Source organism: Oreochromis niloticus, linkage group LG7 (assembly GCF_001858045.2).
Source record: "Oreochromis niloticus isolate F11D_XX linkage group LG7, O_niloticus_UMD_NMBU, whole genome shotgun sequence".
NCBI classification, from domain to species: Eukaryota; Metazoa; Chordata; class Actinopteri; order Cichliformes; family Cichlidae; genus Oreochromis; species Oreochromis niloticus.
Window position 1 is genome coordinate 55,078,510 of NC_031972.2, and position 15,067 is coordinate 55,093,576.

Consider the following 15,067-nt stretch of genomic DNA (forward strand, 5'->3'; position numbering starts at 1 on the left):
CACACACACACACACACACACACACACACAGTGAATTACCATGCAACAATCCCTTCTCAATTTGTTCTTGTAGTTGCTGGAATTTCAAATAACTGATGCTCTAATCTTTGTTTAGAAAGAGAAGCGCCTGAGTACTGATTGCAGTTCCATCAGTATTTTTAATGAGATAATTGGTTCTAGCTTCTCTCTTCAGAAATAGATTATTACATTTAATTCTGATATAGCTTACTCCCTTTTTGTCTTGCTGAACAAGAAAATAATTTTTTTTAGGGGCAAGACAGTAGGTTGGCTGGTTTACTTTCAAGCGTGTGCTGTATGCTATGCATATGTTTATGTTCTGTTGAAAGAAAATGGCAGCAGAACATGCCTTTAGGTGCAGTGTGAAATAAAGTGGGGGAGGATACAGATTATACACAGAGAACAGAGGGAATAATCTAAGAAGAAATACTGGCTCATGCATGAGGATACGCACTTATTAATGTGAGCCTTTACTGTCACAGCAGCTGGTGAGTTGCTTCGTAAGCAGAAGTCTAATCTGAAGACCAGGTTTCAGTTGTGTAAGTGAGGCCTCATATTGCTTTGGCCCTGGGTGGAAAAATTGAGTTTGCTGTGATTTGTTTTGTGTATTACATCATAAGTATGCACATATTAGTGGTTATTTTTCGTGCTGTTGCTGTGTTTTTACTTCTAATATGCTATTTTTTCTGCATTATTCTGTGTGAGAAAAAAAAACATCTAATATAATCATCGGCAAAACTCTTCTTTCTTGCTTTTGTGCTGGGTGTGTAATTCAACAATGGAACAAAGCCAATGCATAAACCCAACTGAGAATAAAGAAGAATGAAGACAGAGTTAATTCAGTTGAAGTGCTGTTTGCTATTACTATTGTTTTGTGAGCATGAAAACTGCACTCTCTGTTCTAACACGTTTCATGTATAGAGATGAGGGGCAGTCACTCATTTTGCATGCTGGCCTTCATCGTATTACAGGAATGCAGGTGTTGGAGTGGAACGGAGTCCCTCTAACGGGAAAGACTTATGAGGAAGTGCAGTCTATTATGGGCCAGACATGTGCAGAGGCGGAGCTTTGTGTGAGACTGTGAGTAACATCTGTCATCATTTATCCCTCTATCCCACTGAAACTCCTACATGTTTAGTCACAAAATGGTGACTCTGCAGCCATGAACACCTTCTCTCGTCTTTCCTTCCCCTTCTGTTCATCCCACACCCCTTCATCTGCCAAATATCCACTCTGTAACTAATTACTCCTACAACGCACTGGTTGTTATTCCATTATAAATTTCCTGTATGGATCCAAACAGCGACCTAAATATGCTGTCTGACCCTGAGCACCCACAAGCCCTGGAGCACCATGTCCAGCTTAAGGCTGGTATGTACGAGAATTTGTTGCTACGTCTGCATGCGTGCATGCGCCTGTGTACATGTTTCACATAAATACAATGTGAGTCACTATATACACTCGTCTCTGTAGGTGGACAGCGTTCCCCCGGTGTGGATCCTAAGCAGTTAGCTGCAGAACTGCAGAAAGTGTCCCAGCAGCAGGCACCTGGTATGGCTGGTGTAGGAGCTGGGGGCTTGGCGGTCCTGTCTGCATTAGAGCGCTCTGCCCTCCTCCACTCTGGTACTGGATCAGCTGCCTCCAGTGGGGTGCCAAGCCCTGGCCAGCCTGCATCCCCTGCAATAAGCAAGAAGCAGCGACACAAGGTAATGGATTTCATCCATTAAAATGCTTTTTAGTGGCTTACCTCACACACATTCTTATTCAAATTAGTCTTTTGTTGACATTTCTGTGAAATGTGTTTGCTTTAAATAAATGAAGTGAAGACCGCAGGCAAGTTCAGCCAGGCAACTCGAGCTGCACTGCATCAGACAAATGAAACATTCTCCTTATATCATATACCAAACATAACCTCTCAATTGGGCATTCTATTTAAGAGTCTGGGTTTCTCGTCTCTCCCTCTGTGCAGGGCGGCTGGCTGCTTTGACCATCCTAACATCCGCATGTAGAGTCAAGGGGGATAATTACCTATCAGACCCCAATTTCGAAGTCTGATGCTGCAATAAAGAAATCATTTTGAACGCGAGATGTCTGACTAAATTAATTAACGGTGTCACACTACACTGACAGACTTTCCATTCTAACACACCAATCAGATAGTCAGTGTCCCCCACAAGGTGCATACATTCAATGAAAAATGTTAATATCTATTCTGCAAGAGCACCTCTTTCACCAGTACTCTAATAATATATACTGCAACTTAATCCCAGGTTAATGGCTAAAGTCTGTTATTGTGGGCCAGACAAATTCGTTTGCCAAATCATTAAACTATCAATCTAGAACCACTCCACCTCCTGACCTCTCTGCTTTTGTTCTTTTTTTAGCAAACAGAGGTGATGAAGACGCCTCATCCCATCACAGGAGAAATTCAGGTTAAAAAACACACACATGCAAACAAACATTAAGAAAATATCACTATTTACCCCCAACAACATAAAGATGGACCCCTGTAGTTTCTCTCATAGAGCCTCCTCTACACTCTGTTTCAAACAGCTCCAGATCAACTATGACAGAAATCTAGGAAATCTTATTGTCCACGTCCTGCAAGCTAGAAACCTGGCCCCAAGGGATAATGATGGCTACTCTGACCCTTTTGTGAAGGTCTACCTTTTACCTGGGAGAGGGTGAGCTTTTAGTATTTTAGTGCTAACTAATGTGTGTTCTGTGTCTGCCTTTCTGCCTTTGTGTCTGTATTGTTTTCTCTCTCCCTGATTTTTTTTTCCTGACTTTGTACTGACTCTGCTGTATCCCACTGACTAACGTCTTAAGTTTGTGTGAGAGAATGGTACAGGACATGATGATATGAGGCAGTCATTTCTGCAGTAATTTGATTCGATTTGCTTTAGTCTATGAATAAAGTGAGTTGTGTTAGACTTTACATAAAGCTGTAAGAGGCGGTCCTTTGCCAGATTGCTGCATTATAATGTATCAAATTAGCTGGCAATAGAGAGTCCAAATGGTCAACTTCATGTTCTTACTCTTTCTACTTTTGGCTAAAGCGAGTGCTTTGGTTTTGTCCGTAGTTGAGACCTCTTCTTATCGGTGTTGACTCCACTGTCTTCCTAAGAGCTTGTGAATAGCAAGAGAGAGGATCGATGCAGCCATTATCTCCCCTGTAACAATATCTGCTCTTAGATAATGCCTCCATCAGGCCTGTTTATTAGATTATGCACTCTTTCTCTCAACCTACACGCTATATAGGTTAAAAATGTAAGCTCGTTGAGAGCACCTTTGTACTGCTGCTTTATTGTAAGAATATATTTGAAATGCATCTGTCTGACATTAGCAAAAGAGTTTACAGCCGCAGTGTCTCAACAAAAGGTCAGAGTAGTGAATTTCTCATTCACCTGTGAGCCAGTAATCACTGTGAGGCTTTTTGGTCTTGAGTCATATCTACTGTGTAGGCACAAAAACAGTGATTTACCCTCAAGAGAATATTGATTGCCTCAGCTCTCTATCCTTTACTGCCTTTTCTTTGAGCTCTTTGAGCTTCTCTGACTGTTATTTTGTGTTTTTGCTTTTCTTGTTTGTGATATATGCCCTCCTCTTCCTCTTCTGGACTCCCTCAGCCAAGTCATGGTTGTCCAGAATGCAAGGTAGTGTGGTGCTGATCTTTGTTTTTAGTTGGTGTTATGTTTTTCTTTGTGTAATTTACCCATCCAAAGTGGTTTTCCATCCTTTTATTGTGGCCTTTGTTGTTCGTCCAATTATCTGCTCTATTTCACAGTGTTTAAGAGTACTTCTGCCATTACATTTTCTCTCCATGCCTCTCACTTTGAACTCTCCTCAGCTTCTATCTCTGTACTCATTTAAAAAAAAAAAATTAAAAGTATCTTACTCAGAGCAGACAATTAACAAAAAATATTTCAGTTTGTTTGCGATCTTTCTGGTGCCTCCAAATAAGGATATTGACCATTTTCCAAGCAGCATCTATTCAGCCCATTTACTGAGCATTGCAGTTTTGTGAATGTTGCCATGGGATCAAGCAGTGGAGAGATTGTTAATAATGTATTATTAACAACCAATCATTCTGAATGTCATGAATTATCAGTGCTGATAACAAGAGAAGGACCAAGTATGCCCAGAAGACCATGAACCCAGAATGGAATCAGACTGTCATCTACAAGAACATTCATCTGGAGCAGGTACTGTGCAGACCCTCTCTTCCTGTCCCACACTAAAACACACATGCACACAAACATCTTCCCACAGTCACTCTTGTGTAGTTACTGTATTTGCTGTGATCCACTTTGGGCAATGTGGAAGCCTCAGCCTCTAATACGACACTTAGAATTCTGTCCTCATGCTTTCTCCCCAGGGCTGTTTTCAGTATCCTCTATGCAGCCTCTTATCAGCACTAGCAAACCTCAAGTTAACAACCGACATTCTTGCTCTTACACAGTGTCAACACAGACACCTTAACTGCATGCCTTTTTAGCAAAAAGAGTAATAGAAGAGTGTTAGGTAATCATGCCCATGTGTGCTCATCTGTGACTGCTAGAGGTATATATGGGTGCTTGTGTTTATTCTTAGCCATCTGTGTTTGCTTGTGTTGTTTGTGACAGACACCACCATCGTCTTACTGCAGCCTTAAAAAAAATCCGCAGTGCATACTTATATAAGTATATCTGTGTATGTTTTTATGTCCTCCAACATGCTTCAGAGTGTTTCTATACACGTCCACTTATTTGCACACATGCATTTAACAACTCGTGATTTCCTTGCTGATTAAATTACCCCCCTCATTAGCATTCGTGGCTGCACTCATTTAGGCACGACTCATTCAGTGTACACGAGCTCGTTTCTTTTGTCCTTCATCCACCCACATTCGCACAGACAAACAAGCTAACACCTCACACATTTTGTTCCCTCACACGATCGCCTCAACGCCTCACCATAATCTGTGACCCTCTCTTTACTTATTTTTTCTTTCTTTGAAGCTGAAGAAAAAAACGCTGGAGGTGACAGTGTGGGACTATGACAGGTCCTCCTCCAATGACTTTCTTGGAGAAGTAAGTGGCTTGTGAAGCCGAGTCTGCCATCTGACAATGTGAAATTTAGGTCACTTTTTTTTTTTTTTTTACCAATTTACCTCATTAAAGTGGTTTTTGCTATTTTATTTTTATTTATGTTGGTTTATTTTTATTGTTATACTGGTGGGCCTGCGTTTCTTAACTCTCAGGTCACACAAACACCAAATTTAAACTTGGCTTCTATAACTATATATATTAAATTCCTATTTATTTTGTACTGTCTCCCGCTCTCACTCTCTCTTTCTCTTTTATTTTCTCTTATTGTCACTCAGGTACTGATTGACTTGTCAAATACCTCCCAGCTGGACAACACTCCTCGCTGGCTGCCTTTGAAAGAGCAGAGTGAAAGCATTGAACACAGCAGAGCCCACCATGCTGCCCAAGGTCCGTCAGGGTCTGGGTCAAGTCAGGGACATGGCCAGGGCCACATTTCAGGTTCTGCACAGGGGCATGGAATGGGTCAGGGTCTAGCACCAGGGCAGGGAGATGGGAGTCATGATTCACCTAAAAACTCTGTAATCAAGAGCAGAAGCCATGGAATCTTTCCTGATCCAGCTAAAGGTAAAGAATCACCTCATTCTTACAGTTAATGATTGCTAAATATCAATTAATTCCATATAGGTAGTTTTAAGCAATAAATAATATTAATATTCTTGACCGGCATTCATAACCATACCTTGAACATTGTAAATACATACATATCAGTACGGCATGGAACAATCAGATGACTGTGAAATATTATTTGCACCTGAGAGGGGTTGGTTTATTTATTTTGCAGTTTTCTCTTTGGCACTTGTAACCATTCATTTAATATTCCTTTAGACATGCAAATGATGCCTTTGGAAAAGTCACACAGTAGCCCAGGCAGTTCCAAGTCTTCCTCCGATGGCCAACTGCGTTCCCATGGCCCCTCCCGAAGCCAAAGCAAGAGCAGTGTGACTCAGGCCCACCTTGAGGATGCTGGAATAGCAATTGCTGCTGCTGAAGCTGCCGTGCAACAATCCTGCCTGCAACCAAGTAAATCCTTCCCCTATCCCTGATAAACCACCTTCGAAATGCACCTTTTCCCCTTGCATGCAAGCTTTGTAGAGATTGTTTGATAAAGCCTTGAATTGCTCTGCATTCATCTCCTTAACAGTTTACCTTGCCTTCTGCTCATCTCATCTTGCTTTTCTGTCAGCGCAAAGTCACAGTGATCTATCTGATTAATATAAGTGTTAAACAAAAAGCAAGGCAAATGAAGAATTTTAAAAAGAGAAAAGGTTAAAATAAGTACACACATAAAAATAAACTTGCTGTGGAAACTTATTTAATACACTCTGTAATTCTAAAATCTTATGTTTAGAGATGTGGCACATTCGGTTTACTAAATTGTTATGTGTTGTTTCTGATATTTTTCACCAGTTTAATATTGTCGTGTTCTATTTGGGCATCTTAAATAGTTAACAAAATGGGATAATAGTTTAACAAACTACAAACATAATTAATGGATTATTTTAACTAGTAGTATTAGTATCATTAGCCAAATCAGACCCCTCTGTTTCTACATGGAGTGTGCATGTGCCAATCCCAAGCATATGGTTTCTACAGAACCCCAGTGTGGAGATCTCCAACCCCAGTACAGAAACCAAGCTAGGATGGCAATCCCTTACATGTTGTATGTTCTACTGTGTTAACACGACTTAAACAACATCCATTACCTCTGTATAATCCTCAATGTGATATCCTCAAAATGAACTCTAATGGTCTACTTCTTTACAAAGGAAAGTAAACTCATTGTTGGGGTTTTTTTGTACGCATGCAACTGTAGATTCCCTAACTATTATTTCCTGGCCACTGAATATTTTGTGGAGCTGCAATATTGCTGTGTATGTGCATGTGTGTGTCACATGAATTAACCCTTAGAAAAGCACACACAGAGGCAGACACAGGTATGGCACACAGTCTTCTCGCCCTGCACAGTCCTTCCCTATTCCTCCCACCTAAAACAAAGGGGGGCACAAATGACCCAGTCAAACCTGGAAACACAGAAACACCAAGAGGTTTCAAAAGTCAACAGGAGGTTCACGCTGCACTCACCAGCCAGTGAGTGGTCAGCTAACCATGAGGGAAGCAGAAATGTCAAGGGAAGGTGAGGCAACATAGGAAAAATGTACTCTATAAATATATAAATAAATCGTATCAATCAGCTAACAACTAAAAATACTACTACTAATAATAATTATAATTATAATTAAATAATTAAAACTAAGCCTTCCAAATAAATGAATGTTTAAATATTGATATTTCTGTTGGAATTATTTTCTGTATGTAGCACTATGAATGTCTGGAAATGCACATATTTATTTTATATATTATTTCATTATTTATATATTTATTTTGTGTTGCTTTTATTATCAAATGATTTCATTTTCATTAGGAACAGAATGACTTATTATTGCATTTCAGTAACAGACTGTGTTTCAAACACATTGTGGTCATACATCATCTTTCAAAAATACACCGGAAGTCACCGAATGTGTGACTTTTTTCTCATGTTCTTTCTTACTGCAAAAGCATAACAGTAACCAGCCAGAGCCCAGAAAAAAATATTTAATTGTATGAACAAACTGCCATGCCATGTGAATTAATCTTATTTTTTAAATTAAATTTAGTGACCTTCATTTAGTTCTAATGTAGGGATTTGCTTTGTATTACAGAGATTTTACACAGCACTGTTACGTAAATGCAAGGAGATGCTGACATTTACAGCGATGCCCTGTTATGTGATGCTTAGTCAAAGTTGTCAAAGTTATGTGTGATGGAGAGTGCCTCTGTCAATGAGTGATAGCTGGGTGTGTGTTTTGTTACATACAACACATGTCTTGGGCATCCATGCATGTGTGGTCAAAGCTGGGTCATTTAACATTCTCTGTTTGTTTGTTTTTATGCAAATAATTTATTTTGAAGGAAAAAAAAAGAGTGATTGATTTCCTCAGTATCACACTCAGTGTTGCCACCCACAGGACCAGGACACCGGCTGAGTGATGTTTCAGGGTCAGTGGTACTATCTGCCCCGAGCCTGGTTGGAGACGCTTATGGAGGTCTGGATAGTGAAGATGGAGCAGGCACAGGAGTGGACAGTGCCATTTTTCAAGTGCCACGGATGTAAGACTATTTGTAGCTCCATACAAGCATATTATGCATTAATGGTTGTTAATGTACATGTTATACTCTTTTAAATATATAAAACAGTGTTCACAAATTCATTTGTTTTTTGTTTTTTCTCACAGCGGTAAGACTATTCCTAATGGCACAGACAAAAACCAACTTGAGACTGCAGAAAATGAAGGCAAGCTCTAGAAATGTCACTTTTTCAAATGTTTGCTTTCTTGGTCAGAGGGCTCCCCCCTGTTGAGTGTTTTGTGCAATGACGGTTTTGTTGTGGGTTTTTTTTTCCAATTTCTTTGTAACCAAGCCACCTAATTAACTGCCTCTAAATGGTGTTGCTAATGTCATTATTAAGTTGCGAGGTCAAATTGTCAGCTAAGTGCTTATTGTCCCTGAACAATATTAACCCGAATAATGACTTACTGCATGGCTTGAAAGAAGTGGTTGTCATGCTATCCCACCTGCTGTTATATCCACATTTCATGTAGCTCAGGTGTCACGATGCCTCCCTTCCGTCTCTAGTTTCAATTTGTTACAAAGAGCAGAGGGTCATTTTAGGGTATAGCCTGGCAGCTGTTACAATGATGAAGGTCGGGAGGTCATTTCCATGGTGCCTGACAACTAATTTACCAAGTTTAAATCAGCTTGTCTTGTAAAATTCTTAATTATTTCAGGACATAGATACACGTGAAACTTTGGCAATATATTCCCTGATGTGATTTTGATTGTGCTCTTTTTTTTGTGTGTTAGCTGGTAAAACACAAGTAATGGGGGAGATCAAGGTTGCTCTCAAGAAGGAGGTGAAAACAGAAGGGGACCAACTGGTCTTGGAGATCCTTCAGTGCAGAAACATCACTTACAAGTTCAAAAGCCCAGACCACCTACCAGGTGTGGAACCAATCATTATTGATGTACATGCATTTTGATTTTTAATCTCAATAGTCCTTTTTTTATGAATTCATATTATTATTTATCCAACTTGCATCCAGATCTGTATGTGAAGTTGTATGTGGTGAATGTGGCCACCCAGAAGAGGATCATTAAGAAGAAGACGAGAATTTGTCGACATGATAGAGAGCCTTCTTTCAATGAGACCTTCAGATTCCCCCTAAACCCAACTGGACACTCAATACAGGTAGTGTACAACAGGCATCTAAATAACTTTCAGACCCCTGCTACTTTTCAAATACGATGAGTGAATAAAACTTAGTAAAGCATGATTGTGTTAGAGCCCGGCTGATAAAGAATTTTTATGACTGATACCGATATTTGATGATTTAAAAATCCATTTTACTTGGCAATATACTTTTGAAGGGTTTTTTTCTTTCAGACACACAAAACATAAATAGATTTCCCTAATATTTGTTATGCGTAGTGACAAGGACTCACAAACATCCGATAATATGAGAGTGTTGTTTAAAAATAATCTTATTTATTAGCACAACAAGTTGTGGATTACTAGTTTACACTCTTCCCAACTTTGTTTGTTGCCATGTGTGAGAGGCTGAGCTGGTTAAGCACGAGGACACAGTGAGTATTTAGAAAAAAGTGGGTTTATTTACCCCCAAAAAATGTAAAAAAAAAAAATATACAAGACGAACTAACAATAGAGGGCCCTTAAAAGAAGTCAAATGAATAGAACTAAACTCAATCCAAAAAAAGCAACTTCACATATCTCCAAATTAACTACTCAGCAAACAGAACTGAGCTAACAGCAAGAAACAAAGGGGACTTAAATACGGGCTGATCAGAACAAGTTGATACGTAAGGGGAACACAAATCATAACAAATTGTCTAACACCAAACAAACAAAGCAACACTTAGTTTAATAATTGCTTCAAATCAATAATACCCAGCAGAAGACTAAGCAAGTAGACAATTCATAAATCAAAGAAAAGGCACAATATTAAAAATAAATTACATATTTATTGCCACCTATGAAAGAGCTGCACTTGGTATGGCCCAATCAGCACTTCAATATATAACACAGCCCAACTGCAGAGGCGTGTGCCTGCAGGTGCGGCCATCAAACCGTGTTTGTAGAGTTCCAAACATAGGGAAGTTGCAGAGTTTCCTCTGGTACTCACAACATGGTTAAAAGCGGTTTCTTCTGCTGTAAATACCTAATATGGGCTCTAAAATTCCCAGGTCTATAAAATGCATTCATTTTTAGACTGATCGATATACTTGTAACAACATGCTTGCAACTATGAATAATCATACTGAATAACATGCATTTTTTTGAGCTGGCAAAGCACATATAGATAACTAACTGACAAATTGTTTTTGTCTGTCTCATGCATTCCCAGCTTTTCTTGGTGTCTAATGGAGGGAAGTTCATGAAGAAAACCTTGATAGGTGAAGCCTACATCTGGCTTGACAAGGTGGACATGAGGAAGAGAGTGGTCAGCTGGCACAAGCTGTTCGTCAGTTCCACTCAGACCAACCCCTGAACACCACACCAAAAAGATCCAGATGCAGCAGATCAGCCAACACTAAATGCAAAGTGCATAGTTCAGAGATGTGACAAAAAATGAATAAGAGAATGAGAATAAGAGCAAAGAAAAGAGATTCCTTTAATTTGTTGCTTCAGTTTATAAATCATAAAAGAAAGGTTTATTATGTGCTACTAACATTGCAATTATATCAGTCCAACACTGCCAGCACATATCCACCTCCTCCCATTTCAAGTCTCTGCTGGTTTTGGATTTAACATGCAAACATAAAAAGCTGGCACTGATAGACACTCAGCAGCAATATGGCTTTGAGGGCAGTGACGTCTTTCTTACCACAGTTCTATTTCCATAATCCACATGAGATGCCGAGATGTGATTCTGCACTACCGAACAAACATATCTAACAAAGGGAAAGATGAAAAATAGAATCATGGAATTAATTTTATTTCCTTCATATGAGAGACGTGGTTGTGCTATGATCGTGACGTGTGTGGAATTAAGTGGTCTTGGAATATTAACTGATGAAGAAATGCATACATTTTTTGTACAATATTCTTTCAGTTTCATTGAAAAAGAAAAAAAAAAACACAATAAAGAGCTTATGTAGGCCTGAGTCAGACAGTTGACCTTTGCTGTGGGATGAAGATTAAATGTACAGCACTTCTGATTGTAGATATCCCACATGCAAATATAAGAGCATATCAGAGAATCACATTGTACAGTGTGACGTTTATATAGTATACACAGATATCAGATGCAGAATATATCTAAATATAAAATACAGTATAAGAGTTGTTCTCTAGTCACTAGATTATATATATAAATATATATAATATGGTACAGATACACAGACTTTGTTAGATTGAGGCTGTGAGTGGCGCACTGACAATCCAGTAATCTATGGTGTAGGCAGTCACAATAACTATTATGTGAATGTGGACCTATGTGAGCTCAAGGATGTTAATAATCATGTTCAGTAGCTCCCTTGGTTCTCTGATCACACTAATGCACCACTATATCGAACAGGGCTGTGACAGAATAAAAATAAAATCCAAGGTCAATGACAACCTCTAGTGGCAGGTTACTATTTTACTAGCATGATATTGTTAGGAAAGATTAGAATTAAAATTAAAATTAACAATGAACAGCATCTGCTGTGTTGAATGTTACAACTGTGGAAGGTGAGTTTCACACATCCGTCTCAAGTGTACAACATTTTGCTTTAAGATTGTTGTAGTGGCTCAGATTTTGCTAATATTTCTTTCTGTGTAGTCCATCGTCAGACATGTAATTCATACAAGATGTGTCAAAAACCTCTGTAGATCTGCAACTGTCATTACCTCAGTATGACAGCCCTGCTGTCTCTGTGTTAGTAAGTCCCTCTGGTCTGAGTTTTCTCTGAAAATTATTTCAAAAGGAAGAAAAAAAATGCTTTACCATTCAAATGTCAAGGTTCTTTTGTGTGTCTGGCTGTACTGTAAAACACTTAACTATTTTGTGTCAGTGACTCCCATTACAACACATTGAACCAGCCTCTTTCACTGCCTGCAACCAAAACACTCAGGCCCACTGGCGTACAGTGATGTATAGGATCAAATGAAAGCATGGGGCCTAGTCTCAGTACTAAGGTGTGAGTAGGTGACCCATGTATTTATCTGTATTCGTCTTACAATGTTTTGTCACCTTTACCTGTACAGAATGAAAAATTGACCCTCAGAACTACTGTCAGTGTGTTTAGGCACATCACAGAGCCAATGCAACTATTTAGAATATATCACTGGAGGCTACAAACATACTTAGAGCAAGATGTCACTTATCGCCTATATTAATTGCAAAGTAAAAAAAAAAAAAACAAGCAAACAAAAAAGAGTACAGTGAGGGAGAAAACAAGGTTAATTTTTCAATGCTGACAATTATTTTGTTGTGCCAACCGTGATTTATGTTTAAATTCTTAACAATTATATTTCTTTTTTACATTCCAGATCCATTGTTTCATTTGAAGTAATTCTATGCAACATATACGTTTGAATGCATTTGTGTTTTTGAAATTAAAATGTTTTATCTGTGAACATATGTTCTTAAAATATGTAAGAAAATAACTTTAATTTGTACATCGATGAAAGAAAATATGAAATACTCTGATTTTTTTACTGATTTTAATATATATTGATGTTAACGGCTGTTAACATCTACATGGATCTTGTGCACTTTATTATTGCGTTGTCTCATTTGTTCCATCATGACATCCGGGATTACGTGTTTTGTGTTTATGCACTGAAATGAACTGAGTCATGGTGTATGTGATGGCAGGAAATATTGTGGTGTGCATTTTGTATCTATGTGGAAAAAGAAAAAACATGCAGACACACTGGGGTTCCTAAACGTAATGCACAATCTGGGGGGGATAAATATCACTCTAAACTGCATCATGCTCTCAGTGTACTTAAAAAGTTTGTGTACACAGTACAGTAAATTAGACATATTATCTCAATGCTCAGCCTTGACTGTTCAACCCCTGTGTTTCATTAGACTTCACCCAAGCTAAATACTGTTTGTTTAGATCAGCTGTTGCCTGTAATCGTGAATCCATTCATTTGTTGTTGTTCTGAGGGGTGTGAATGTGACTCAAGTTGTTTGACATGTGTACATAAAGTGTTTATTTTCTACAAAGATTGAATGTTTATATTGTCCAAAGTTTGAGCATGTGAGTGTTGAAAAAAAATCACAAAAGACATATAATTGTACAGCAATTCATGTCTATAGCTGTAAAAGGGGAGTTGACTGTGTAATCAAAACCTGTGCTGTCAACCAATGACTATGTGTGCAACTACGTCCCGTAAACTGCTGAAACAACACAAAGGGAAAAAAAAATCTACTCAACTTCAATAGTTGTCTGAAACTTTATGTTTTGGATGTTGCATGTTTTGTTGATGGTTTGTCGGTATATTTTGCCTAAAGATTACGTTTAAAAAGAGAGAGAATATGTATAGATTTATCTGTATGCTGAGTGTAAAGAAATATGCTTGTAAAATTGTCTTGTTTTTCACTCAGTGTAAAAACAAAGCATATACTGTTATGGTTTTGTGGTTGTACACAGGATGTGTTGAGATATGCAAATCGTGCTGTAAAAAAAATCAGCGTTTCCCCTGAGTCTAAAAGAATAAATATTAAGAAGAGTTATATTGCACATTTGGAGTTGAGCTTTGTTTTGTTAACAGCTTTCTTTATTATTACTTAAAAAATAACTTTTTAATGTGATAATAGGCCTTGCTCTGTTAATTATTTTAAGGAACAAACTCGCTTTCCGTGTTTGGAGCAGTTTAATCATTATTTGTTAATTAGACGTGCCTAAGGACACATGAGTTCAGTTTCTGACCGTCTGCTCCCTGTGGACACTGCAAACTTGCTCTTGAAAGAAAAACCTACATTAAGTATGCACAAGCTGACATCCTAGTGCCAAAATCTATAAAAAAGGCACTGTGATTCTTTAAAAATTGTTTAGTAGAAGTGAGTTTGGAGTGGAACACATAATCGCTGTACCATTTTGCCGTGTTTGTGATTATGATATCGACCTGTTTTCAACATCCCATTATGGTTTATTCTCATCAAGACGATACAAGATGTTTTGTCTATTTTTTCTTTTAAAAATTTATTTTAAATTTATTTATTTAAATTGTCTCTTTTCTTAGGAGTTGAAAATATTATCACCATCTACACAGCTTCAACATTATCTAAATATTTGGTGACTGTATATTTTACATAACTTTACTATGACAGCAGAAGCTGGAACTGGGATGATGAATGGCTTTGGTAGAGCCTCCGATCCTTTATTTGGCTGTAATTTCAAGGCATGGTCACTGTGAGGCAGAATTGACTCACATTAACATCTGGGGATGAGCCACTTGGTATCATAGACTGCAGCTGTAAAAATTGGAATCGGAATACTTTATGAATCCCTTAGGAAATGATGTGGTCACAGCTGCTCCAAGACAGTGCAGTAACTGATTAAATTAAATAAAACAGTATATTAAAGTTACAAAATATACAAAATAGCTCAATTATAAATATCCAAAAAATTACAGAGCTAAATATATGATGGACATTTTACTATACACTGTTTGTCATTGGTTATTTCTAATTTTCACTGTACATGTGCAAAAGGGTGCAACTATTGCACTCTGCTATGCATTAGATGGAGGAGTTGTACTGGGGGATAGCCACAGGTAGGACTGATTTCCTGTGTGGTTCGGTGGTGGATTTGGGTATTCTCTATCTCTCACTGAACGTGCTTCTGTGATTGGGCAGCACGTCATGGAGTGGATGGGAGGTACTGTCCAGCATTGACCTTAT

General features: G+C 38.3%; 1 protein-coding gene across 7 annotated transcripts in view; it reads left to right on the forward strand.

The window, feature by feature from the left end:
- The window catches only part of pclob (piccolo presynaptic cytomatrix protein b), a 60,125-nt gene extending 46,221 nt beyond the window's left edge, over nucleotides 1-13,904 (forward strand). For 6 of the 7 annotated variants that reach the window (XM_013268628.3, XM_013268629.3, XM_013268630.3 and 3 more), the window contains 15 exons: nucleotides 990-1,098; nucleotides 1,322-1,389; nucleotides 1,492-1,724; nucleotides 2,403-2,450; nucleotides 2,572-2,702; nucleotides 3,648-3,674; nucleotides 4,130-4,223; nucleotides 5,019-5,090; nucleotides 5,384-5,672; nucleotides 5,934-6,128; nucleotides 8,117-8,258; nucleotides 8,384-8,442; nucleotides 9,012-9,149; nucleotides 9,251-9,396; nucleotides 10,571-13,904. In XM_013268628.3, coding sequence (XP_013124082.2) covers nucleotides 990-1,098; nucleotides 1,322-1,389; nucleotides 1,492-1,724; nucleotides 2,403-2,450; nucleotides 2,572-2,702; nucleotides 3,648-3,674; nucleotides 4,130-4,223; nucleotides 5,019-5,090; nucleotides 5,384-5,672; nucleotides 5,934-6,128; nucleotides 8,117-8,258; nucleotides 8,384-8,442; nucleotides 9,012-9,149; nucleotides 9,251-9,396; nucleotides 10,571-10,714 — 1,895 coding nt within the window. In that variant the 3' untranslated portion in view covers nucleotides 10,715-13,904. The remainder of the gene's footprint in view (nucleotides 1-989; nucleotides 1,099-1,321; nucleotides 1,390-1,491; nucleotides 1,725-2,402; nucleotides 2,451-2,571; nucleotides 2,703-3,647; nucleotides 3,675-4,129; nucleotides 4,224-5,018; nucleotides 5,091-5,383; nucleotides 5,673-5,933; nucleotides 6,129-8,116; nucleotides 8,259-8,383; nucleotides 8,443-9,011; nucleotides 9,150-9,250; nucleotides 9,397-10,570) is intronic. The other variant, XM_025908910.1, reaches the window with a different exon arrangement.
- The last annotated feature ends 1,163 nt before the right edge of the window (nucleotides 13,905-15,067 follow it).